The sequence below is a fragment of the Balaenoptera borealis genome, assembly GCF_965194805.1.
Source record: "Balaenoptera borealis genome assembly, chromosome: 13".
NCBI lineage: Eukaryota > Metazoa > Chordata > Mammalia > Artiodactyla > Balaenopteridae > Balaenoptera > Balaenoptera borealis.
In genome coordinates this window covers 46,009,803-46,035,469 of record NC_138870.1, presented here as the reverse complement: position 1 = coordinate 46,035,469, position 25,667 = coordinate 46,009,803, and the positions used below count along the sequence as shown (strand labels likewise).

The window sequence follows — 25,667 nt, the reverse complement described above, 5'->3', positions numbered from 1 at the left end:
TCTGTTTCCTCAGTCTTCAGGGACAAAGGAGAGAGCAAGGTTATAGTGGGAAGGGGCGGGGGGTGAGGGTTGTGAGCAGGAGCCATTGGAACCCAGGCTTCCTGCCTCCCAGCATCTGGCCAAGCACTCCCATCCAGGGAGGTCAGCCATTGCCCTCAGCCCTGGTCTTGGGGATGCTTCTCTATCCCGGTGATAAATCCTGTCTTTGTCTTCCCTCCAACCCAGGCCCCAGGCGGCTGGGGGTCAGAGGCTGGGGGAGGGGTCAGTGTGGAGGAGGGAGAGATACAAGGAGAGTGGGAGGAGAAGACGGACAGGAGCAGCTGGTGAGCAGGCATGGGGGTGGGCAGTGAGGGGATGGGGCCTCTTGATGCTGCAGATCCTGACTGCACATTCCAGCAGGCCTGCATTCCAAGTGAAAAAGCCAGGATTCCTTGGAATCCTGGAAATACCTTGGGGATGGCCCCTGGAGCATCAGGAATACTAGGGGTGGGGGGGTTGGCATGGGGTGCCTCAAGGAAGGAGGCTGCTGAAAGAAATGGGAGAATGAGAATATTGTGGGGATCACCTCTATCCCCACCAGACACCCCTCCACGCCTGTGCCCTGCATGCACGTGCACAGATGGACCGACTGACACACACACACACACACACACACACACACATGCGCGTACACGCAAGATTTCTGGCCCAGCAGTGTGAGGGGGCCCAGGAGGGCCAGCCTGCCCCTTGCCTGGCCCCTCTCCAACTGCCTTCTCTTGCTTTGACTTTCCTGTCTCCACCTCTCCATTCTTTCTCTCTGCTCCCAGCCTTGCTCTCTTTGTGTGGGTTTCTCTCACTCTTCCAGTTTGCTATGCTGGCTTTCTGCTAACCCTCAGCCGCTGCCCTCCTTGTCTCTCAGTCACTTTTTCTCTTTCCATCTTCCTGTCCCACTCCTCCCACCTCTCCTACTTCCTTGGACTCTCCATCGGCCTGTCCGGCCTCTGCTGCTCTTCAGCCCAGCCATCCTCTAGCCCACTGCCACCCCAGAGCCCTCTGTCTGGCCCGGGGGGACAGTCAGATTGCAAAGAGGGATGGCAAGGAGAAATGAGTGACTCTGAATGAGTCTCTGCTTTGATGGGAGGTCTGGGATCATACTGTGTTATTACATGGGATGGATGGAGGTGGGGGAGGCCAGGTGACTGCGAGACAAGTTCGACAAATTGAGGAGGGTGAAATGGGAGGGAAGAGAGATTGGTAGAGAGAAGACACAGAAGGGCAAACACTAAAGAGAGATGGGTAAGGACTAAGGGTTCCCTTTAAGTGTGTGTTTTGGGTCAGTCTGAAGGTGACGAGCTGAGGGCCATCTACTGAGTCATACTGAGACACAGATCCAGAGACAAGATCTGGAGACCCAGCCAGAGAAACACAGATGCGATGTCCACCAGGCAGCCAAACAATTCGAGCTCTCTCGCCTACCTGGGAAGGTCTCACAGACCTCTTTCTCCTCTGCAGATAGTCCTGGAGAGCCAGTTCCCTCTCCACTCACCTCCTCCTCCCCTACCCACTCCTGCCCCACCAGTGAGAATGACATCAGCTCTGGCTGCCACTGTCCTCAGCCCTGCTGATGTACTCTCCCATGGGTGAAACAGAGGCCAATCACCTCTGCCCCACCCATTCGTTCTCCAGTCCAGGAGCTGGGGCTTACACAAGCCAGCACCCTGGGGTGGGAGTGGGAGGAGGCTGTACCAGGAAAAAAGGGGGGGCATGGGCACCAGGGGGAGGGAGAGGAACTGGAGAGGGGTACTGAGGAAGAGGGGCTGCAGCACTAAATCACTCTGTTGAGGGGGCTCCCTCTGCTCAGTGGGGTGGGGAGAGGATAGACGTTTGGGGAGGAGGGAGAGAAGAATGGGAAATCGCCACATCTGGCAGGCAGGTGTCTGGCGCTATTCAGGCTGTAGTCACTTTCCCAGCCAAAGGGGAGGAAGGGGCATGGGGGAGGAGGGGTTCCCAGGATCCCCTGGGGAAGAGGGAAAGGCTCACAAACAGAGACAGAGGCCCAGAATCAGATAGAAAGAGACCAAGGGAGGGAGACAGTCAGACCCTACTCCCCAGTCTCTGCTTCAGTCCGGGCTGGGAATGGGTTTGCTCAGAGTCCTGAAAGGAAATTGTTGGCCAGAGGGCTGGGTAGGCCGGGGAACTACAGTTCCATTCCTAGTGGGAAACAGAGAAGGCAGGGAAAGTTCAAACCAGGCCAGGCTGGGGAAACAAGCTCAGAGAATTCCAAGTCTGAGAACTGGATAGAACACCATTCTCCACACCCGTCACTGATCTGCAGCCCTCACCTCTCAGACTGACACGGCCCACCCCCCAGCAGGGTCAATGCTGGCTGATGAGTAGGAAGCTTAGGACAGCGATCTTAATTACTGAACACTGCTTTTCCCCCACCTCAGGGGGGCAAAGACAAAAATCCCTAGCCCTCATCCAGCCCCCTGTACCCTAACTCTCAGTGCAGGACTGCAGGGTGCTGTACCCAAGCATTTTTCTTTTTCTATCTGCTGAGGGTGACCCTGGGCCCAGTTGCCCCACAGTTGCTGAACTGAATTGCTACGTTCTCAAAGAGCAGGCAAGACTGGACAACTGTAGGTTTCATGCCTTGGTGCTGGAGAGGCTTCCCCCTCTGGTTACCTTTCTTCCCTCATCCTTTCCTATCTAAGGTCCCAATGCAGTCTCTCTTGCCTAACCCCAGAATTACAGGCCTATCTCACGAGCAGTAGAGGTGACAGAGACCCTTCAGATTGCAGTGCAGACAACGGCTCCCCACACTCCCCCTCTCCTTCAAATCCTGCAGGGGAAGGGGTAAAGAAAACCAAAGCATTCTCCTGTCGCCGCGGCAACCATAAAACCCCCAGCTAAATCCATCTTGTGAGCTCACCGCCCCATTAAGATGCAGGGCCAGGCTCTGCGCCAGCCCAGCCACATTCATTTGTGCGAAGAAAGGTGGAGGAGGGGGAGGGGAGCAGGCTCTGGAGGGACGGGGAAATGGCGAGGAGAGGTTATTTACACCACTGTCCTGACCTTCTGGAGCAGCACTGGCTCCGATAAATAACCCACTCAGCGCCATTTCGGAGCGGGAGAGGGAGGTGCAGGGAGGGAGCCGGGGCTGCAGGCGGCCCCCACGCAGGTGCGCGTCTCCAGGTTACTAATGGCTGAGGCAGGAGCAGGCAGCTGGCTTCGGGGGTGGTGGGGTAGCACTCAGTTCCCTGGGACTCCCACTGAGAAAATACCATCCCTACCCCACCCCTGGCGCCAATTTCCAGGCGAGTGGCCGGGGAGATGCCAAGGAGGCAAAGAGCCCCGTAAATTAGGGATGGGGGGTGGGGGGCAGAATGCTGGGGATTCTCTGAGGCGGGAGAGAAGAAATATTATAAGAGGGGGAGCGGGCGTTGTCGGGGGGGGGGGTGTTTAGAGGAATAGGAGCAGCTGCCAAGAAGAGAGGAAGAGGAATGGAAACATCACACAAAGGCAGTTTGGAAAAAGAAATGTTTTATTCCTCTTTGCGCAGAGCAGTATATGAAGCTGGCTAGCATCCTGACTCCGTACATCTCTTACACAAAAACGCCCCCTCCAGGATGCCCACTTATCCGCCCCACTTGCAGAACTGGCAGTTAGTGGGTGGGGGCAGAACGCTAAGTCTCAGGAAGGTTTCTTGAGACATTTTTGTGGGAAGTTTTGGGTCAAGGGGAGAGATGACCCAACAGTGGGTGTCCCATCCTCCGTCTTCCTGGGGAAATCCAAATCCCAAAGGTCTTCTGAAGAAAGGCACCTCTCTCAGCGACCTAGGGAAGGGAGGCGCCCAGACCTACCGCCCGGATGTAAGGCTGAGGCAGAGAGAGGACAGGGTTAGGCAGCAGAGATCGCAGACCCAAGGCAGAGGAGTGAGGTGCATGTGGGAGAGAGAAGGGGACTGAGAGAGCCCAGAGGCCCAAGTCATAAATTCCACCCCATCCCCAGTTCTGAGCAGAAACTCTTCTTCCCAAGACTAGAATGGAGTTTTAGATCAGGGACTGGCTTGGCTCCAGAGCACAGACAGGGCAAGCCAGGCAGAGCTCGCACGGGTAGCGAAGGGGGAAAGTTAAGGTATCAGACCGAGAGACAGACACGCCCACAACGAACACTCACAGACCACAGCAGTTTGGAAGCTATAAGCCAGGATCAGGGTAAAAAATGCAGCTGTGTCTGAAATACGGAATTTTATAAGCCCTCTCCAATAAAATTTAAATCACTGCTCCTTCCACTCTGTCCCCTGCCTATGAGCTGTTCCCAATCTTTTTTCCAAGGTTGGAGGCCTGGGCAGTAAGAAGGAATGGGAGAAAATACCGAGGCCAGAAAGCAGGGCTGTGGCTGAGACTTCATATGCCTCTCCCCACCCGCACTCCTTCTACAGAAAAGAATTCTCTCTCTCTCCCCTTGCTGGACATATGGGCTGTTGGGATGAAGGCAGGGTAAAGGCAAAGGGAGGAAAACACTCAGCACATTCTTTCTCCTGCTTTGATCTGAAGTGTAGCTGCAGCAAAGGGCACAGAAGTGGAGGAGAAAATATGGGGGATAGGAGAGCACGGGAGCATAATCCAGTTGAGGAAGAGGGTGCTTCCCCTGCCCTGTGTCCAAATCTGCTGACAGCTTTACTCCCAGGACTGCAAAAAAGAGTGAGAAGGAACGGGAGGCGTATACGGGTTTGCGAGGGGGCAACCACAGACAGGATGGAGACTTAAGGATCCCTGTTATCCCCGAGATGACCCTGAGAGCATCAGTTGGGGGGCTGGATGAGAAGTCACAGCAGACATGTGGATTTTTTGAGGGGGTGAGGAGCCAGGAACAGTGGGGTCTTCACCGAAGGAGTGACCACTTGATCTGTTCTTTGGCTGACTGCAGCACCTGCAGGGACAAGGGTGGCATTGAGGGGCTTGCTGGGGGGTGGGGGTGGGGGGATGGGTCTCTCCTTCCCCTCACTTGCCATCCCTGTCCTTAGAAGATTGGCAAATAGAAAATTCCCAAGGGTAGAGGGATGGGAAGAAGCTCTCTAAGGCCCTAGAGGACTATCAGTTTGGGAAATTCCAAAAAAATTCAAGTCCACTGGGGGGATGAAGAGAGAAGAGGTATACCTGGGAGGAAAGAAAAAAACTGGGGGTTACCGGACATATGTTAAAGCGGGGTGGCGGGGGGAGAGTTTTACCACATCCAGATGGACTTCTTGGTAAGAACTCCAAGTGGGTAGAAAACAGAATCCCTCCCTGGCCCCCCTCCGCATCAGGTAGACAATCTCTCTGCAAAGTAGCAAGATCGACCTGCAAAACCTGCAAATTCTAGAATATGCATTTCCAGCTTAGCCCTCATTTGAATAATAAGAGAAAGACAGAGAGTGTGTGTGTGTGCACGCACACAGATCATCTGCTTAAGGCAAGCTTCTGCTGGGGAATAAATCACTGAATGAGGCATCAGGCAGGGAGGGTTTGAAGGGTACAGAGCAAGGCTGACAGCCTACTGCTCATAGGAAACTGGGATAGGAGTTGGAGCGGGGTAGGGAGCGGCGGGCTATATGAGCCCGTTTTCTGGACTAGGAGGGAGCCCAAGAAGATATGTCTTCAGTCTCTAGTCTCCTGAATTCAGGCTTGGTGGGTTGGGGTGGAATACTATGCTAGCCTCTTTAGTGACCCAGTCCATCTGGAGAGGACGAAGGAAGACAGTCATACCTGAGACACGGTCTGCTCCGTAAGGGGGACATCTTCTCCCTACGGCACAGAGAGACAAGCATTCAGCGTGGAAGAAAGCTGGAGTAAGACCTGACTGAGGTGGGACAATGGAGAAGGAAGAGGTGGTCCTTTAAACTGAAGCAAAGGGCACATGGCCTAACCTTCTCAGTCCCTCCTAGGGACTAGTTAGTACAGCCACAGTTTTACTTGGCCAGAGGGACTGCTGAGCAAAAAAGGGTCATTTCATCCATCTTCTGTTTTAAGGCAGGAGGACTTCTTAAAAGATTTATTCCATTCCAGGTAATCAGCAGGTTATCTGATCCTCAACTTGAGGATGGGAGACCAGATTCCCTAGTCAGAGAAGACCTTCCCCGAATATCAGTATCGCTAGGGAGAGGATAAGGGGGAGCCCAGGGTAGTTTAATGGATCCCGCAAGGCCTGATGGGTAACGACAGCATGTTAATTTGAAGAAATAAACTGCTGCAACAGCAGCCTGAGAAGGGGAAGGAGGGAGCTGGTGAAGGCGTGGGGTGGGGGGGGACCTTCTCTCTTGCCACATAGAGACATATGTTAGAGGAGAAGATTAAACTATGCAAATGGAGCCCACGGCAGTTAAGGGAGAAGATTTCCCATTACCCGGCACTGTCAGCCTTCACTCTGTGGAGGTCAGAGCCGGGACATTCTGTGAATGGAGAGACTGGCTCTGCTCAGGCATCTCTGCACCCCTACAATTTGCTGGCAGGCTCTCTCTGCACCCAGCAGACTTGGAGCTTTCTCTGGTTAACTCAGAGGCCTCTTTCTGCTATCACTAGCACCAAAGAGGACAGAGGTTCTGGCAAATAAGTACTTCCTGACGGAGAGGTACTGTTCTCAGTCCTAAAAGACTTTAAAAGACAAGGAAGACATTCCTCTGCCTCAGATAATTGGGATTCATCCCCACAGGAAGAAGAAGCCAACCTCAAATTCCTTTATCATTTCAGAACCATCAATATTAAAGTTCCCTTTATTTCATCTTTGATTAATAAGTATGTATTAAATGTCCACTCTGTGCAGACTGTATGAGATGCTAGGTACCAGGTGAGGGGCAGAAATATATTCCTCCTGCTTCCCTTCTTTGAGACAATGAGAATTTGAAAGGGAAGGAGACAGTATTCCACAAGTACGTATTTTACAAGCCCCAACCCTTAGATCATTTAGCAGGTCTGGCCCTGGAGGGTGAGTAGATGGGGGATGTAGAGGGGAGATAGTTCTGCTTACCCTTAACGCCACCCGGTGTACCACTTGCTGGGGATCGCTCTCCAGGATCACCCTGAAAAGACAAAGAAGAGACCATTGTTCACTCTGTCCTGAAGAACCAACTTACTGTGGGGAAACTGGTCACTCGGCCCCCTTGCCTTCGGACAGGGGCAGTGGCCCCACCCCTCACCCCAGATCCAGGGAGGTCCAGGGAGGTCCGAGCACTCACCCTCCGTCTACAATTTCATCCACAGCCAAGAAGAGCCCCTCCATGTTCTCCAGCAGAGCTCGCTTTTCTACATTTTTCCTGAGTCCCCGAGAGAAGAGAAAACCCACCTGAGTGTGAAAGGGATCCTAGGACATTGTCTGAGCTGGGGAGCCTAAACTAGACCAATATATGTCTCCACGAACCACACAAAGAAGTAAATAAGCACTTTCTGGCTAACCCATTCTAACCCCCTTCCTACTCTTATTTGCTGAGTAACGACCAGGGATGCCAGGAAAGAGATTCAAAATACACACACAGTCAACTTCTGACTAGTCAAGGGCTGATTTCCAGAGCTATTGTTTCTTTCCTACCTGCCACGCTGCTGCTCACAACATTGCTCATGAGCACTGACATCAGTGGGTGGAAAAGAGGGAGCACACAGAGCTAAAACTCAATCTGGAGGTGGCGGGAGGTGAGGAGGGGCTGAGTGCAAACTCTGTTTGCACTCAAGCTCTGACAAGGCTTCCAAGCTTCTCTCTGCTCCCACCACCAGCTCCCCCAGCTCTGCTCAGGCCTTGAAAAGAAGCCCAGCTAGGGGGCTGGGAACTGCCAGGGCCCGGCATCCACCAGCCTCAGGTCTGGTGGTTGGTGCATATGGCCAGTCACATCCGTCAGTCTGACTCTTTCACTAGATCACCGAAATGAAGTCTATTCAATCACCTGGCTAAGAAATAAATCATCCCCTTCCTGAGGAAATCTGAGCCGTTCACCCCGCTGATTCTGCGGGGCTGAGAGCACCTGCTGATTCTGCTCTGTCCGGATGGCTGTCTGTACTGGCTTCACTTGGGAGCCCTGGGTGTTTTCAGGAAAAGTATCTTGTATCTCTTCTATTGCCCATCTGCATGGGGAACAGAGGGCTGGCGGGGAGGTGGACGGGGAGGAGAGGGTAAAAGGCACATTCTTCCTGCGCTCTAGAAGGAAAAACTAAGGGCCGGACGTGAAAAATTGTGAGTGCTGCCTCCATTCCCAGGGTGCTGCTGTTGCATCTGGGACATTTCCCAATGCTTGCCCTTTCTCTACCATGAATGTAAAGAATGAAGCCCGGGAAAGCACCTTGAGGGTGCTTGGAACTCTGACAGAGCCACTGGGGGATGCGAGAGCAGACACAGAGGCAAAGATTCTGCTCCCTCCCGGTCCCTTTTCTCAGGAGAACTACTCCACAGGAGTAACACACTCTCCCATCCAGTCCGCCCCATCAGTGCAAATTACTCTGAAATAATAAGCCCGACTTCTCCAGGTAAATCAACTCCCCAGAGCCTCTGCTCATCCCCCACAAATCCCTGGACCTGAAGAACAGTGACTGTCCCTCGCAAACAGATGTCAAGAATGGCCTGCTCACCTCAGCATCTGGCTCAATGAGTCGAAGAGGCAATTCAGAACAGCCATGAGCATCAGCTGTTTGGAGACAGAAGAAGCAGAAGGATAAGGTTCAAGGCCCTGAAAGCTGCTACCTGAAGACAAAGCCCTCTAACTCATTAAGCATCAAAAGACACAGGCTTTCACAAAGAACCAACAGCATAAGGTGGAAGTGAAAGTAAAACAGGAAGAGGACCCGTGGCTCCCCACAGAAACAAATTCTGCTTCATGACCCCATGATTTTAGGTCTCTCTTTGACCAGACTGTTCAAACAGAACTTTCCTGTCACAGTCTTCTTCATGTCTTTACCAACTGTATATGTGTTACCCTATGTCTTCGGTAGAAAAATCATTAACCAAGCAATAGCTGAGGTCAGACTGTTGTCAAAAGAGAATGGACTTTGGAGTCAGACAGATCTGGGCTTAAATCCCAGCCGAGCCATTTCTAGATGTGTGACCCTGGGAAAGTTATCAGTTTGAACCACATGAAACTGCCACTTTTGTAGTCCGACAGTGGTCAAATATAAGTAATTTCATATGGTTCCTCAAGGTTTAGTTTCCTCACCTATAAAACAAGGGCACTAATGCCCAAAACTCATAGAGGTGCTGTAAGGTTTAAATAACAATGTATTCTACAAAGCACTTGCAGCAATAAGAACTCAGGAAGAGTTGGTTCTCTCAAACTTTGACTTTTGCCTCAAATTATGTAGGGGCTTATTTTTACCTACCTACTCTCCTAGAAGTTGTGACCTAAGGTAAATAGCTTTTCCTGAGTTTAGGAAGCAGGTTAGGACTACACCCACAGTCTTCAGAGAGCCACTCAGAAGGTATGGCTTCGACGTGACCCACAATGTTGCCTAAGTGACCCGAACTCAGTCAGGTGTGGACCCTGCACAGCAGGAGCAAGCATCCCCTGAACCCTGACCACACCTCAGAAATCCATCTTAAAAACACCATCCAGGGAAGGCCATTGGTATTACACATTAGTATGTACCAAAACATAGACAGTATGTATCAAAACATAGATGGTGTGTCCTATGCGGACACAGAAATCTGGGAAAGCTTCCATTCTAGGTTGATTCAGTTGCTCGGCCGTGTCTGTGAGGCTGACAGGGATCTCCGACAACTTCGTTAGCCAGCCAGACGCCAGAGGGACACAGGGACGTGGCAGTCCTAGGGCCCAGAACCAGTCACGAGGTCCTGCCGGTGGTTCAGGAGGGGACAGCAGAGACAGCAAAGAGGGGTGGGGCTCCTCACCTCATTTTCATAGGAGCTGCCGATCACATAGAAATAGAGATCGATGCTGCTTTTGTATACCACTGTCAGGCCTTCCAAGAGGGCAATTTCACCTGTGCGGGGGAACAAAGGTGGAAACGGTGGGTGGCCTGAGACAAAGAAGTAGGAAAGAGGGAGTTACCATGAACTCCTGGTATCCAGCTGTGTGGGGCTGAGGTGAGGCAGGTCTTAATGACCCCCAAAGACTGAAGTGGACCTGCTTTTTCTTTTCGGGTGGTAGCAGAGGGCGGCAAGTGTAAACTTGGGGGAGTCTAAGTATCTTCTCCTGTAACTGCTCCTGCCCCCCCAGCCACCAGTAGCCTTCTTTCCCTCCTTGTATACGAGACAGGATACTAGTCAATCCTTCGGAGGTGAAAATGCAGAGCGGTCACCTTTACAGACTTCCATTTACCTGCCCTAATGGATGCGGTACAATAAGCAGAGCTGCAGTTAAATTTGTCAAGTGAGGCTCATAAATCCGGGGACTAGACAGGTAGCTAACAGCCAACCTTCTAGCACGGTATTCCCGCGTGAGGTACACTCACCTCTCCATTACATTTCTGAAGAGTTTATTATATGAGGGGAGGAGGAAGAAAGAGAAGAAGGAGGCAGAGTCATTTTGCCCTTTCTCCGCCGCTCCCCCGCCGCCACCCCCTTCCCGCTGTGGCTCTCCCACTGCAGGGAGTAGTGAAAGGAAGACGACCTACTGTCAGTCCGGTGGGTCTTGTTGAAAATGTTCTTCTCAAAGGCCTTTTGCTCCTTGACACTGGGGTAGGTGTCGTCATAGTACTGGTCAGAGGGAAAGAAGATGAGTTGGGTCATTAGACCTGGGAGCCCAGAATGACTAGTGACTGTTTTGCCCTGGATCTTGGATTTCTCTCCTTCAAGGCGTGGGGTGAGGGAGAAATACTGACACGAAGAAGGGAGAACTACAGAGGCAGGGAATGGGCAGTGAGTAATCGGATACAAAACGAGGTTTCTCAGGACCCTGCTACAAGCCACCCCGCCTCACAGTTCTCAGACTGGAAGGGCAAGAGGCCTAGAAGCCCTGTGATGAGGCTCTGCCCCGTCTGCATTCTAGGGCAGCAACCCTGAGGCCATTCCCAGGCGCCACCCCAGGTCAGGGCGCACTGCTAGAGAACACGAAAGGCACCAGGCCCTCACTATGCAGGGCTGAGGAATGGGGAAGGGCTGCAAACACCTCCTCTACAGAAGGGCAAGCCCCGCCTGTGCTCTCTGATCTCCTGTATCTTAGCTTCCTTTCCAGCAAACTGGAAGAAGCGGGAGGCAAGCTACCACACTGTGGAGCCCACTCCCAAGCTCTCCCCGGCAAGGGGGTGGCGATGCAGGCTGCTAAATCGCTCTGCTCTTCAGGGGCTAATCCGCTGCAGTCAGCTGAAGACCTATAACAGGCCTGGCATTTAGTAACTGGATAGCTGTTTCAAAAGGTGTCCTGCATAGTTACATCCAATTACAGGGAGGAACAGCTGGTGAATTCTAAACTAATCTCTACCTGCTGATTGATTTATGCTATGCTCGCCCAGAGTTAATCCACCAGGGACGGAAAAAATTTCTCCAGGAGGGGGAGAATATGGAGGGAGAGGAGAGGGGTGTCCTTTCTCCTCTCTTTCAATAGATCCAAAGTTAGAAACATCCCACTGGGGAACTCAGGAGGTAACAAGCTTGGTGGTGACTGGAGACCTAGGACTGGAACCCTGGAGCTGCAAGAGAATTCCCTGGAAAAACCCAGGCAGGATGATGAGGTAGAAGAGAAAGGGACAGGAGTGATGGGCATAGGCAGGCTGCTTCTCACATCTAGACATTGCTTTGTTCAGAAACCAAGGTTCCAAAGCTTTTTCCTGTTCTGATGTTGATGACAAAGTCTAAGGATGGCAAGTAGGGAAGCAGGGCAACTAAGAGACAGGAGCAGTTTAGGTTTTATCTGGAGTAGTCAGAGGTAGATGGAAGAATTCTCAAAATTATGTGTGGATGAATATGAGTTAATAGGGCCAGTCCCAAGATCCAAAGCTCAGAAAAAGTCTGTCTTTGCTCCTAAACTAATCTGAAAGGGAATCTCACCTTGGCAAAAAGTCGATCTCCATCATTGTCCAGAATCAGGATGGCTTTGACAGTATACAGGGAGGGTTCCTGAAGAGATATGAACATACCTTCAGTCCTGAAGGCTCTTGCCACCATTAGCAAACCAGATACCTTCCCCTGGTCCCACTGGGGCTGCAAGGGGATACAGAGGTGCCTCTGTAGGTCCCCTATCCCAACTTGGTTAGATTTTGACATTTCCCACTGACAATGACCAAGTGGTAAATGAACTGAATTGAGGGAGGGGACATTTCAACAAAGGACCCAAAGCAGCACCAGAGAAACAATTTCTATGAGCCAGACTCACAGAGGGCTTAATATTTCTTATTTCCAAATATTATGCTACAGTTAGTTTCCAAATTACTCTCCCTCCCTGGTCTCCCACGCACAGGTGGGTATGGAATGTGGAATGTAACCAGATTAATTAACAGGCACTGCACCAGGCTCTCTGAAAATAGCGTGGACTGCCCTAGTGTACTTGGAAGTTCCTGCAGTCCCGATGCAGTAGCAATGCAGAGGCATAAAGAAAGGCTTCCCTAAACCACCCACATACTGAGCAGATGGAAACAAGCACGCATGCACGCACATACTCACACACAGACACACCAGTTCTGAATGCAGCCCAGTGAGACATCCATCTTCCAAGACTTCCCCTAGGATCTCAACTCCTCTACTATACCCTGACGACCACCACTTAACTTGCCAAGACAAAAAGCAATCTGAATTTGTGGTAGTTAAGAAGCAGTTAAGAAGAGGCTCCGTCTAAGAAACACTCTGGAGCCTGGAGACAAGGAGCAGGAGTGGAGTGTTCTTTCACTACCAAAAAGCAACCTTTGAGGAAACTGGCTCCCAAAGAAATCAGGGGCTTCCCTGGCAGTCCAGTGACTAAGACTCCGCGCTTCCACTGCAGGGGCCCCGGGTTTGATCCCTGGTCGGGGGACTAAGACTCTGCATGCTGCATGGCATAGCCACAAAAAAAAAAAAAAAAGAAAAAGAAAAAGAAAACAAAAGAAAAAGAAATCAGAGTCTCAGCCTTAACAGTTACACTAAAACTCTAAGCATATCACTTTGCAAAAGCTCCTCCACTCCTGCAACTTCCAGGGAACCAGCTAACAGGAAAGGAAGAAGAGGAAAGGAAGGGAGGCCATGGGATGTGTACGGAAGGTGTCTGCAGGCTCACATTCCTTGACTTTCTAATCAGCGTTACTTACCGTGGATATCCTTCTCCCGTGCTTTGAGACAAGGCTGTTGCTTTGCTACCTCCGTTTCCTGGCCCTACTTAGGAAACCCACAGCCTTCACAGGGCCAAACATATTCTCCGAGCATATGTTTAACAAAGGCCCAAAGGTGATGAGGAAAGATTCACTGCCAAGGATCTGCAGCCTCTACAAAGGTAAACTATCCCATAAGGCTCCAGGGGGTTTATGGTTCCATGCAAAGAACCAACCTTAGCTCAAGGAGTTAAGAATGAGAGTAGGGCTTCCCTGGTGGCGCAGTGGTTGAGAGTCGGCCTGCCAATGCAGGGGACACGGGTTCGAGCCCTGGTCTGGGAAGATCCCACATGCCGCGGAGCAACTGGGCTCGTGAGCCACAATTACTGAGCCTGCGCGTCTGGAGCCTGTGCTTCGCAACAAGAGAGGCTGCGATAGTGAGAGGCCCGCGCAACTGGGCTCGTGAGCCACAATTACTGAGCCTGCGCGTCTGGAGCCTGTGCTTCGCAACAAGAGAGGCTGCGATAGTGAGAGGCCCGCGCACCGTGATGAAGAGTGGCCCCCACTTGCCACAACTAGAGAAAGCCCTCGCACAGAAACGAAGACCCAACACAGCCATAAATAAATAAATTAAACCTTATTTTAAAAAAAAAAAAAAAAAAAAAAAAAAGAATGAGAGTAAAGGGAACCCAGTCTTTTGAGAACAGGGTGATAAAGAATGTAAGCTTTCCCCACTTGGATTCTTGAGGACAGAAATTTTTGTTTCTTTCACTGATTTATTACAAGTGTCCAGAACAATGCCTGACATATACTAAACTCTCAATATTTATTGAATGATTATGAGAATAAATGAAGTTTGAGAGTAAAGTAGAAATTTATTGCTGCGGTAAGCATCTAGGGGATTCTCTTATAATTAGACATCCACGTACAGGTAGATTTTTTGGTGTGGTCATTTTGGGTGATATTACTACCACCAAGTCATCCTCCTCTGACAGACATTCCTTAAAGATGCCCATGCTATACACATTACTCTCCGGAACACTCTCTCAAACTAAGGGACTCTGTCTAGCAGAAGGACCTCCTCTAGAGTCTCATCTAAAAAGTCACAAATAAAGCAGCTTTCCTAACTCCTAATTCCCCACAGAAAGATCTTCCCATAAAGCAGGCTCAGTTCTATAGCAACTTGGATCCTCGATTCACCAACAGGGAGACAGTCATGGGAATGAGTTTTCTTAATAGAGGAAAAGAAGTCCGTAAGGAAGGAAATTTAGAAGAAATCATTTTTCCCACAACATTTTCCCTGGAAATCTTTGGCTCTGTTTCTCTATCCGCATTCACAGCAACCTTAGAGAGTTTCCCAATGGTTGAAACCGGGCATTGATCTGGCGCAGGTTAACTCGTGCCTGCAGCCACAAAGTCTGGCATCTCTAGAAAGAATGGGATCCCAAAGCAAAGAAAAACCCTGATGGCAGGACTTCCCTGGTGGTGCAGTGGTTAAGAATCCGCCTGCCAATGCAGGGGACATGGGTTCGATCCCTGGTCCAGGAAGATCCCACATGCCGCGGAGCAACTTATAAGCCTGTGCGCCACAACTACTGAGCCTGTGCTCCAGAGCCCGCGAGCCAGAACTACTGAGCCCGTGTGCCACAATTGCAGAAGCCCGTGTGCCTAGAGCCCGTGCTCCGCAACAAGAGAAGCCACCGCAATGAGAAGCCCACGCACCGCAATGAAGAGTAGCCCCTGCTCACCACAGCTAGAGAAAGCCAGTGCGCAGCAACTAAGACCCAACACAGCCAAAAAATTAAAAAAACAAAAAACAACAAAAAAAACCCTTATGGCCACCAGCCAACTAGGACAGTCAGACAGTCCTCTGTGGCCAACAGGGTGAGAGAGTGCCTAAAACAGCCGGCAAAGAGAGAGACAGATTCCTGGGTCCTGCTCCTGGCTCTTTTCACTGGCTTCCTAGAAGACGCAATCAAGGAAACCCCCAAAATAGAAACATGGATCTTCCTGGGAAGGATAAAATACAGGCAAAGGCAGGCAAGGAGAAGACCAGAAGGGACCCTAAGTATGAAAAGGGTACGATGGCACTAGAGAAAAGGCTGGTCATTTTAAACTTCCAAAGAAATGACCACACTAAATAAAGCTGAGAACTTAGGCAAGAGCTTAAATGCTGCTTTAATTCTCCACTCTGCTACAGCCAGAACTGGCAGCTTCTCCTTTACTTCTCCTGCCACCTCCTGACTGCAGCTGGTTCCACTTCAGCCTGGGGCCTTTACCTCTCAGGAGTGGGGAGGGCCTGGAGCTCCTCTCATATCATAAAACCAGCCAGTTTAAAGGGCCCAGAAGCCATTACTGATAATGTAATTTCATTTTAAGTTTTTTGCAAAGGGCAAGTTTATAAATAACTCCCAGCTCTTGAGAAATGGGCTTCCTGGACAATGGACTAGGCTTGACCTTGTAACACATTAAATGCTGATTACTGAGAAAGACACTACAAGCTCAGGGCCATGTTCAAAGGATTTTAAAGGTCTATTCTTCCCTCCCATTCCCAAATGGGTAGCTGCTAGAAAGCTTTCGAGACAAAGTTCTGTGATGCACTGACTTTCAGAGAGCCACAGCCTGAGTGTATAACAGAACTTCACCTCAAATGCTAATGGTGCCTGGAAATGATGTGCAGGCAGATTGGTTTTGGGGATGGTGGGTGGCTCAGATAGATTTTCATGTCCATTTTTATTATCAAGAAAACTAGACTGGACTCCTCAGGAGAGCTGAAACAACACCGAACAAGCAACGAGCCTGCTGCAAACAAGTCTTTTATCTCAATCAGGGGCTTCTGAAGCCTGGTGAAAAACATCACCATCTCCCATTATCCCCTACCCTACCCCAGCACACAGAGGACTAGAAGGGAAGAGTCGTTCCTCGTGCTGCCCCCTGTGGGCCTTCGGATGACCTGCAGCTTCCTCAGCACTATAGTCATTAGCAGAAATATTAAAAAGGCAGCTCTGGAGAAAAGCTCTCTATTTGTGTGTCTTGTAAGTCAAACTAGGAGAGATGGGCCCTGAAAAAGCACTGAATTAAGTCTATCCACAATGTATATAGTAAGAGGACACTCTGGGGTAACATCGTGATACGCCACCAGAAGAGGACTAGGGTAGTGTTTGGAGCAGGTAGACAGGATATTTGAGGCCTATGACTAATTATTTTATTTGATCCTTTGTGGGGGATGGAGGAGGAGGGAGGGAGCCAAGAAGTCTTTGTGGAGTTAGAGGATGCTATCCACAAAGCTGAAAGGACACAAGTAAGAATCTGGTTGAGATTCCTAGAAAGTTCTTCATTCCCCACTTGTAAAGAAATCTTTATGGCCATGCCAAAAAGTAGTACCCTGGCTTGGCAATGGGTCTCCATCAACTAGAAACAAGATGCTCCTCCCTCAACCCTATTTATAAAGTAAAACCAAGACAGTAAAAACTAGGAGAAATTTCTAGATACCACTCCCAGCTCCACATGGCTAAGCAGGTATTTTGCTCCCTGATTCTGTGCCAATTTCTTTAAAATGAAAAGCTCCTCTGGGATTGAGGGCTCCAATTTGCCAGCCACAAGCCTGGGGACTTCAGATGAAAAGAAAAGAAGAATTAGCAAAGGTTTTGCCAGAGAAGGGCAGTTTTCACATACTCCCCAGGGGTTTGCTTAGATTCAGGCAGCACAGCTCAGGAAAGAATAGGAGCCAAGGTACCACGGAACATTACCCATCTGACCTGAGACCAAATATTGGTTATTAAGAGGAAACTGAACACAAGTCTTAGGAAGGAAGAACTGTTGGCAGAAAGAGCCACCTAGAAAGAATCTTCCTATCTGACAGATACAAACCATGAAAGCACGGTCACCAGAAGTCTGCCACTACAGGAAAAAATGTCTCTAAACTCCTAAAATCCTTTATTATAGTTTGCATCAGCCATTAACTCAAGTTCTACCTTTCTCTGGGACTCAGCTTTCTCATCAGTGAAATGAGAGGCCTGAGCTAGATCAGTTAAGGTTAATAACTTTGCTGAGTTACAGCAGACCCCCTTTGATAAGCTGACGAAATCTATGGACCTTGTTACCAGAAAAATACACATTCACAAATTTTTATGATTTCAAGGAGTTCATAGACCTAGGTTTAGAATTAAATGAGATTCTCTCTGAAGACAAAAAGACGGTGCAGGGAGGGGAGGAAAAAAGGGGGAAATGAGTGATACTTTTGTAAATCACCCCCTCTCCTCTGCCAGGCACCGAATAATGACTTCAATAAATATGTGTGTGGCCTTCATAAATTAATAAATGATTGAGAAAACTAACACAGCCAGCAGGGGGAGCTAAGCTCAGCACCACATGCCTCCAGCTTCCAGTATTAAATTTCACTGCCGTGAGACAGGCAGGACAAAGATAACCAGGCCCCAAGCTCTTCAGGAATGCAAAGTCTCAGGTCCTTTCTTAAAATTCCAGAAGCTTGTCTGCTAGAGAATTTTTTGCCCAGGGGGGTCACACAGTCCCTAATTCTTCAACTATTCTGGAAATGAAAGAATTACAGAAATGAGGGACAAAGCGAGGAGCACTGCTGGGAAGAGATGAACTGAACAAGCAGAAATCACAGTACTCCACACCTGAGGCCTGAGAGCAACATGAGAACTTCCTGCCTGCCCAGTTTGATAACCCAAGGGCTCTCATTGAAATATCATGCAGCAAAGGGAAAAATCAAATGGGGCTAGATCTATTTCTGATGAGTCCTTGGTCATGATTTGTATCATAATTTACTCCCCACCCCACCCTCCATCTGCTTCTGAAAACGAAAAGGTAGTCTCTGAAAGACTGAATTGACAGCCTCTATGTTCATCTTTCAGTCTACTTGCTCCCCCAAATCAACCCCCGAGACAGAACTGCTATCCTCTCCCCTAGTTTCAGCCTCCCTCTAAACACTACACAAATAGTAGAAAAGGAGTTGGAGAAAATTGGTAGACAGAGCTGTCCAGGCCAACTGGCTGTGGATGGGGATATCTGCCTTAATAATGGGAATATTAAAAATCCAAAAAAGGAGATGTAGGCTTCATCTGCAGCATGTAAGACTTAGGTTACACAACAGAAAAGACTTCCTGAAGAGGTGAGGGTAGTCAAACACCAGAAGAGGTGACACAGGCTAGGGAATCTAAGGATAGGAGAACTCCTCTAATAATCTGATCTGAGGGAAAGCCTATTCTGTGCAGAATCAGCAGAGGCAGAATGTAAGAAGGCCCTTGCCAGTACAGATCTCTTATAATGTGCATGGACCCAACCTCCTAATCCAGCTTCATCAGCTGCCCATGGGCACTCTGCCTTCCATCTTCCTAGTTACTCTAGCATAAGTGGGTAGGTAGGCACTAATTCTTTACCCCTGTTCCATCCTTTATTTGCTTCTCTACCTCCCCTTTCCATAACTAGTTTTCTTGTCAGTATCCTGACTCTAACCAAGTCACGTTGATGGAGTAAAGTAAAAAACAGTAGCAAGTATCTAGCTGAAAAAGACCCTAAATCTGCCACTAGGCTCCCTCAAATATCTGGATAATTGCATTCATCCTCTGCCTCCCAGGGAAGACCTGGCTTCTCAAGGGTCTGGCTTTCTTCACATGGAGGCCCCCTCCTCCTCTTTTGACCATGTGACAGCTCCCCCAGACCTCTGATATAATTTATACCTTGCCGGGGACCAACTCTTTCCCACCACTGTGAAGGAGAGGGAAAAAATATATATAAATACGTCGGAAATCTATAACGAGGTCTTCTTGGAGGGCAAGACATGGGGAGAGTTAGAAGCAGCGTCAATTGCTCTTTAGGGGTTTTAGTTCAAGCCGAGGTCTGCTTCCAGCAATCAACCATTAAAACAAGCCGGCCAGAGTAACAGCACAGTTTATTCTGATCATTTAATTTGAAGTGTCAATAAATTAAACTTCAATCAATTAAACTAGGTGTGCAATAACCCAGATGGACAACCCGACACCAACATAATCACAATAAAAATTTTTATGGTTGCCAGGGACCTCACCGGGGGCAGTGCTGGCACTGCTCGCGCCCTAGCTGAGAAATATATCTCCACAGTGCAGGAACGAGGAGATTGCTTCTCCTAACGAAATGGACGGGCCAGGCACCGGCAAGGACGCAGCTGGGAGAGGGGCACAGGGGACTGCCAGGAATGAGATGGGAGTGCTTTGGGGGCTTAATGTAATTGATACCTTTGCCCAGAGCAGGGGGAGGGGGCATTTAGGCCAAGTACCTCTACTGTTAGTGCCAAGAGAATTTAACAAAAGCCCCATTAAGATGATTCAGGAAGCAAAGGCCACAGAGCAATATCAACCTTTAAGAGTCACTGATGTATTCTGCATAGTTTCTTCCTCCATATATACACATACTCTTGTGCACTCTGGATGCCCTGATTTTTGAATGAGGCTTAGAATTCAGGATCTGGTCATTGTTTTAGGATAGAAATTTATTAAGGGGAGAGTAAGAATAAAATTAAGAAGTCTAGTCCAAAAAGCACTGGAAAAGCACTCAGAAAGTGAATCCAGAGAGGATTAGGAAAAATGAAACCTGTGAGGAAAGATTTAAGGATCTAGACTGCTAGAGTAATTCAGTTTTGAGGAAAAAAGGGTAAAGAGGGGAAGGAGGAAGGGGATAAGTCATTATCTTTAAGATTCCATAAGTGATTAATGGAGAATGGTGACCTGCAGAGATCCCTCTCTATTCACAACTAAGAGAGGACCAGCAGAAGACAGCAGGAAAGAGGAAGCTGAGTCCAAAGATGCGGGCTGGGGGCATTATTATCAAGCACTGGGAATGGAAGGAGATGAAAAGAGACCTGAGAAAGATCAGACAAATCTGCTTGAAAGGTAGGGCTGGATTACTTAATTCAAGAAACTCACCCACTGTAAAGTACCTAAATGAAGGGAACCTATTGGTATTTAGAAATTCCCATAATCAGATCAAATTTCAAATGATGGTTCTTCTTGCCCCCCTCTAGCTTACTCTTCCCTTCTTCTAAATATCCTATGGCTATGTGTCTTGTAGAGGTGAGGAGACAAGAATATGCTTTGATCAGGTTTCCCCAGAGGGCCAGCCAAACCAGGAAACAGAAATGTGAGAGGAGGAAGCCTAAAGGAACTTTGGAAGGTACCTGCCCTCTCTAAGGAGTGGTTTGTTAAATACTATCCAGGCACAGTAAACTCTTTAGCTCAGCAGAGAGCTAAGGTAAAATCCAGGGAATTCCTTATACTTTTCATAACAAAGATGGTGACCTAAGAATTAGGGGATGCCGCTGAGTACACAGAGCGGATGAGATAAAAAGGAACAGTACGGAAGGGTGATTCTGAACCAGACGGAGCTAAATTTCGTGGGCCAGTATGTGAGGGTAGTGAGAAGAGAAATAAAAATTTAGGAAATACCACCTGATTCTCAACCACGGTTCCTCATCTGAACCACTGAATACTGAAAATTATTTAAATACTATTTTGTCACTTCTCCCAAGGATAGTACAAAACTAGTGTCACTGTGTAAACAGAGAAGCTGATCCATTACATACAATGACACCTTAGGGCATTAGGGCTTAATTCTCCCCTGGAACTCCAGTTGAGAAGGGCTGGAATGGTGAGAAAGGTACATAAATTCTTAATTGGGGGCCCAAAATATATTGAAAATAGTAAACAGCACACACACACACACACACACACACACACACACACACACACACACACAAATGTTGGGAAGGGCTGACACAGAGGAAGGAAAATACTAATTTAATATCCTAAGAACTCTGGTGACCAGCACAAGAACTGATACCTATTGGTACTTTGTCCCCAACAAAAGCTTTATATAACTGACAGTTGAAAGTACAATTTGGCATATTGAAGATGTGGAAAGCCCATGATGAGATAACATCAGAGAGACACTTGGTCTGGGAGGATTAGGAGTCAAAAACTAATCCTAAAAAAAAAAAAAAAAAAAAAAAAAACTAATCCTAGTCTTGATCGTGCTTCCTTGAGGAAGCCCTTTGCCCTAAACCTTCGTTTCCCCTTACCCCATCAAACAGGTTCTTCATGACAAAGAATCAGTAAGGTTTCTAGAGCAAACTTCAGAGGTACCTGACCAGGTCAGCAAGGATCTGTGAATGCAGCATCTTAGGTATAGATTAAAATGGATATAAGGAAGAAGCAGGTTGAAACAGACTTCGCTGAGGAAGCAGAGACAAGAATTGAGGTAAGAGAAAATGTGAGAGAGAGAGACTTTCACATGTAACTCCCTCAGTTCAGCACTACACACAAATCCCTTGTTAAAAGGGCTCCTCAAGTAATAGCACCCTCACTCCTTTACCTCTAGGCAGGCTCCCTTCTAAACAGATCTAGGGGGCAGTCTAAAAATTTCTTAAACTTCCAAAGAAACTAATTCCCTAGAATTTATCCCAGTCTGTTAACTGGTTAAGAATACTGGTTAATGGCGGGGGAGGGGGGCTGGGGGGTGGGGGGATGAATTGGGAGATTGGGATTGACATATATACACTAATATGTATGAAATAAATAACTAATAAGAACCTGCTGTATAAAAAAATAAATCAAATAAAATTAAAAAATTAAAAAAAAGATATAATTCACATACCATTTACTCATTTAAAGTGTACAATTCAACTGTATTTAGTATATTCATAAAGTTATGAAACTCTCACTATAATCTAAGTTTAGAACATTTTTATCACCCCAAGGAAACCCCACACCCACTAGCAATCACTCCCCATCACTCTTCTCCTCCCACTAGCACTAGGCAATTACTAATCTGTTTTCTGTCTCTACACATTTGCCTATTCTAGACATTGGATATAAATGAAATCATATACTATGAGGTCTTTTGTAAATGGCTTCTTTCACTTAGCATATGTTTTCAAGGTTATCCATTTTGTAGCGTGTATCAGTGCTTTATTTCTTTTTATTGCCAAATTGTATTCCATTGTATGGATATGTCACATTTTGTTTATCCATTCGCAAGGAGATGGACATTTGAGTTGTTTCCACTGTTTAGCTATTGTGATAAAGCTGCTATAAATATTCATGTGCAAAAAAAAAAAAAAAGAATACTGGTTAACTGCTTGGTACAGAAAATGTCTTTAATCAGATTTTAAAGCTTTCTACCTAGACTTAAACAATCCATATGATGGGAAGGAATTATCCCTATCTTTGCCATTTTGAAAGAGGGGAATTGAAACCTGTTATTCTCTTTTACCTGATGAGGATCTGGATGTGTACATGTGAAGAGCTGAAGGGAAAAAAAAAAGGCCTAGAGTTCAACTCAATTAAGGAAGGAGCTGGGAGCTAAATCCCTACACCCACATATATATACGTTAAAATCCCCAAATTGAAAGGGGGGGGGCGCTTTTTTGAGAGAAACGCTCTGGTTCAGTTCTAAAGAAGGGGTAATAGTATTTTATTTTTTTGAACAAGCGAAAAGGATCATATGGACAGGGGAGCGAAAAGGTGCCCTTTAGCCACCAAAAGTTTTACATAACCAGAGGAATAGTTGGCATCCCAGATCCTACAATAAGAATTCCCAAAGTTTAAATGAAGAGAGAAAAGGAGAACAGAATAACGAGTCCAGAATAAGGAAAAATATTCCACAATCCATGCTGACTCTATCAGGTATTCCAGAACTCTGATGGAATACTGATTCCTCATGATGACAAATCTACATAGCAGGAAGCCGAAGAAGAAAATAGCTTTTTTTGAAGGAATATGACGGGGAATTATCAACGGAGAGTCACACTGTGACAACTATCAGGAGGAGCCTATGATGACAAACACCTGCACTCTATTCTGACAATTTGAGGCGAGTTTGGAGTTTTGGGGAAACTCAAATCAGGATATCATCCACAATGATCATAATCAGAGGGAATCTGAAAGACCCCAATCCAGTACGCTCATGATCCTATGTGTCCTAACGGCTCCATGTGCTCCCTTCAACTTTCCACTGACTCTGCCCTCTCCCCGGCAGAGCTTCCTACTCTAAACCGAGGCTTTAGCTCCTGCACTAGGCCACAGGCCTATTCCAGGGACCGGCAGAACGTTCGGACCCCGAGGATTACCCGGAACTCCCCTTTCTACCCCCTCCCACTCAGGCTGAACCCCGACTCCCGGCCCCTCTGGACATCGCAGCATCTCGGCCGCCCCTCCAGCTCCTACCAAAATCAGCGCCTCCATCTTGCCCCGCAGCTGGTGCCGACGTGGAGCCGCAGAGACAACGCCGCCGCTGATTGGCCCTAAGTCCTCATTAGATCCCGCCCAGAATGAGGGTTATTGGACTCCCAGGTGTCAGCTATTACTTCATTGACCAATCAGTGTACTAGCTTACTTAGCGGAAGCAAGGTGTCCAGCCAGAAGGCGCAGATATTTGATTGTCAGTTTAAACACTCAATAAAACAACAAAGCCTCACTAATGAATGGGGCGGGAGGGTCAGTGGGGCGGGGTTGTTTCCATGGGGAATAGAGGAAGCGATTATTAATTTTCAATTGGCAGGGCTGAGGGCACATGATATCGTCGGCGGGATTTAGCAACTTTAATTCGCACTCCCTTTAGGGAGTGCTGTGTCTCTTTAGCCCTTAACACAGTCAGCTCTCGACAGAATCCTACCCTAATCCCCATCCAGAGCCTCCATTAGGTCCCTGATGTCCACGGTTGCTTTGGGAAACACTGCTAGCTCTTCCTTCAGACTCGCTCAGATCCCTCCAGCATATTCGCAGAAAGTCTGCACAGCCATAGAGTAAAGGCACAAGATGCCCAGCGTGTTATTTAGATAAACCAAGGCCTCTAGAGGTTGATTGCTAACAGTAACAATCTTCCCGAGGTGGAGTCCTAGACTTTGCTTGACCCAGGGAGTTTCTAAAAGCAGATTTTCTTTGGCCGGACGTGAAACGGGATGTTAGAGCTTTGGAGACTAGAGAGGGGAGAGTAGGAAGGACAAAGGGATAAAGAGTCCAGGATAAGGAAGGGTATAGGGAACAAGGTCTGCGGTTTTCCAGTAGGGACAAACCGTTGCAAAATGAGAAAAGAGAAGTTTACTGAATGCAGAGATTTCACAATAGGGAAGAATTTTGATGAAGTTTAGCTTTCCCCCACCCCTCAGTTCCTTGGTCCCTGACCCCCACTTAGGTCAGGGACACCTTCTATTGCATTATACTGTCCTCCAAAGGTTTTTGTGGGGTTTTTTTTTCTTCCATCTCTAAAAATTATGTCTTTAGGAACTCTCCAAGAAGAGCATCCAAACCCAGAAGTTTTTCTAATAATTTCAGAGCAGAGTCAGAGTGCCTAAGAGAAAAGTATAGAACAATACAAAACAAACTACAGAGCTAACATATGCTATGAAGGAAGATATATGATTTTCTGGTAAAGTCCCAGGTGACAAGCCCCAAATCTGGAAGAAGCAAGGGTATATCCTTTATCTATTCCCATGAGGAGTCATTCAAACATTTAGCATTGTGCCTGGAATCACAAGATAGTCCTTGGCTTGGCAGTTTAATGATAATACTAACATTTATTGACCACTTTCTATGTACCAGGCACATGCTAAATCTTTGAATACATTATTTAATATATTTTTTTAAAAACTTATGAAGTAGATGGTTATTACTCCCATTTTACAGATGAGAAAAGTGGAGCTCAGAGCAGTTAAATAATTTACTTAGGCCATACAACTATTAATTGACAGCTATACATTTGGGCATAGGAGGTCTGGTTCTAAAACCATGTTCTTACCCACAATCCACTCCTCTGATCTGTGTTACAGCCTCCCTGTATCCCAGTCCTACCTGAAGTACCCTATACCAGATGTTCTATAGGGACCACGAGGAGGAAAAATATGTGATGTGGTTGGTTTGGGGGAGGGGGTTGGCTCCTCTTTCTTTGTGGAGTAACTGACAAATTTTAACAGTCAGACATTGTTCCAGAAGATGGCTGATTCTTAGCTCTCCAGCCTCTTGAGTAACTGTGCTGTGGAGGGAAGACAACTGGCTGGATAGGAGACATTAGTTCTTGTCGTGACTTTGCCTTAATAAAGTCCTTGTACCCTCTCTGGACTACAGCTGCCAATTTTGGAAAATGGGGAGGCTCAGACCAGAGTTTTTTTGGGTCCTACCTAGCGTTAAAACTCTATGGTTGGGCTTCCTTGGTGTCGCAGTGGTTGAGAATCTGCCTGCCAATGCAGGGGACACGGGTTCGAGCCCTGGTCTGGGAAGATCCCACATGCCGCAGAGCAACTAGGCCCGTGAGCCACAACTACTGAGCCTGCGCGTCTGGAGCCTGTGCTCCGCAACAAGAGAGGCCGCGACAGTGAGAGGCCCGCGCACCGCGATGAAGAGTGGCCCCCACTTGCCGCAACTAGAGAAAGCCCTTGCACAGAAACAAAGACCCAACACAGCCAAAAATAAATAAATAAATACAAAAAAAAAAAAAAAAAAC

General features: G+C 47.9%; 1 protein-coding gene across 1 annotated transcript; it reads right to left on the bottom strand.

Annotated features, from left to right (window-relative positions):
- Positions 1 to 3,505: 3,505 nt before the first annotated feature.
- COPZ1 (COPI coat complex subunit zeta 1) lies at positions 3,506 to 23,506 on the bottom strand. The gene is made up of 9 exons (XM_082351151.1): positions 23,396 to 23,506; positions 11,944 to 12,012; positions 10,572 to 10,653; positions 9,847 to 9,938; positions 8,574 to 8,629; positions 7,196 to 7,273; positions 6,988 to 7,039; positions 5,730 to 5,768; positions 3,506 to 4,914 (listed from the first exon to the last, which is right to left on the bottom strand). The coding sequence occupies exons 1-9, from the start codon at positions 23,411 to 23,413 to the stop codon at positions 4,867 to 4,869; spliced, it is 534 nt and encodes a 177-aa protein (XP_082207277.1). The 5' UTR covers positions 23,414 to 23,506; the 3' UTR covers positions 3,506 to 4,866.
- Positions 23,507 to 25,667: the final 2,161 nt, after the last annotated feature.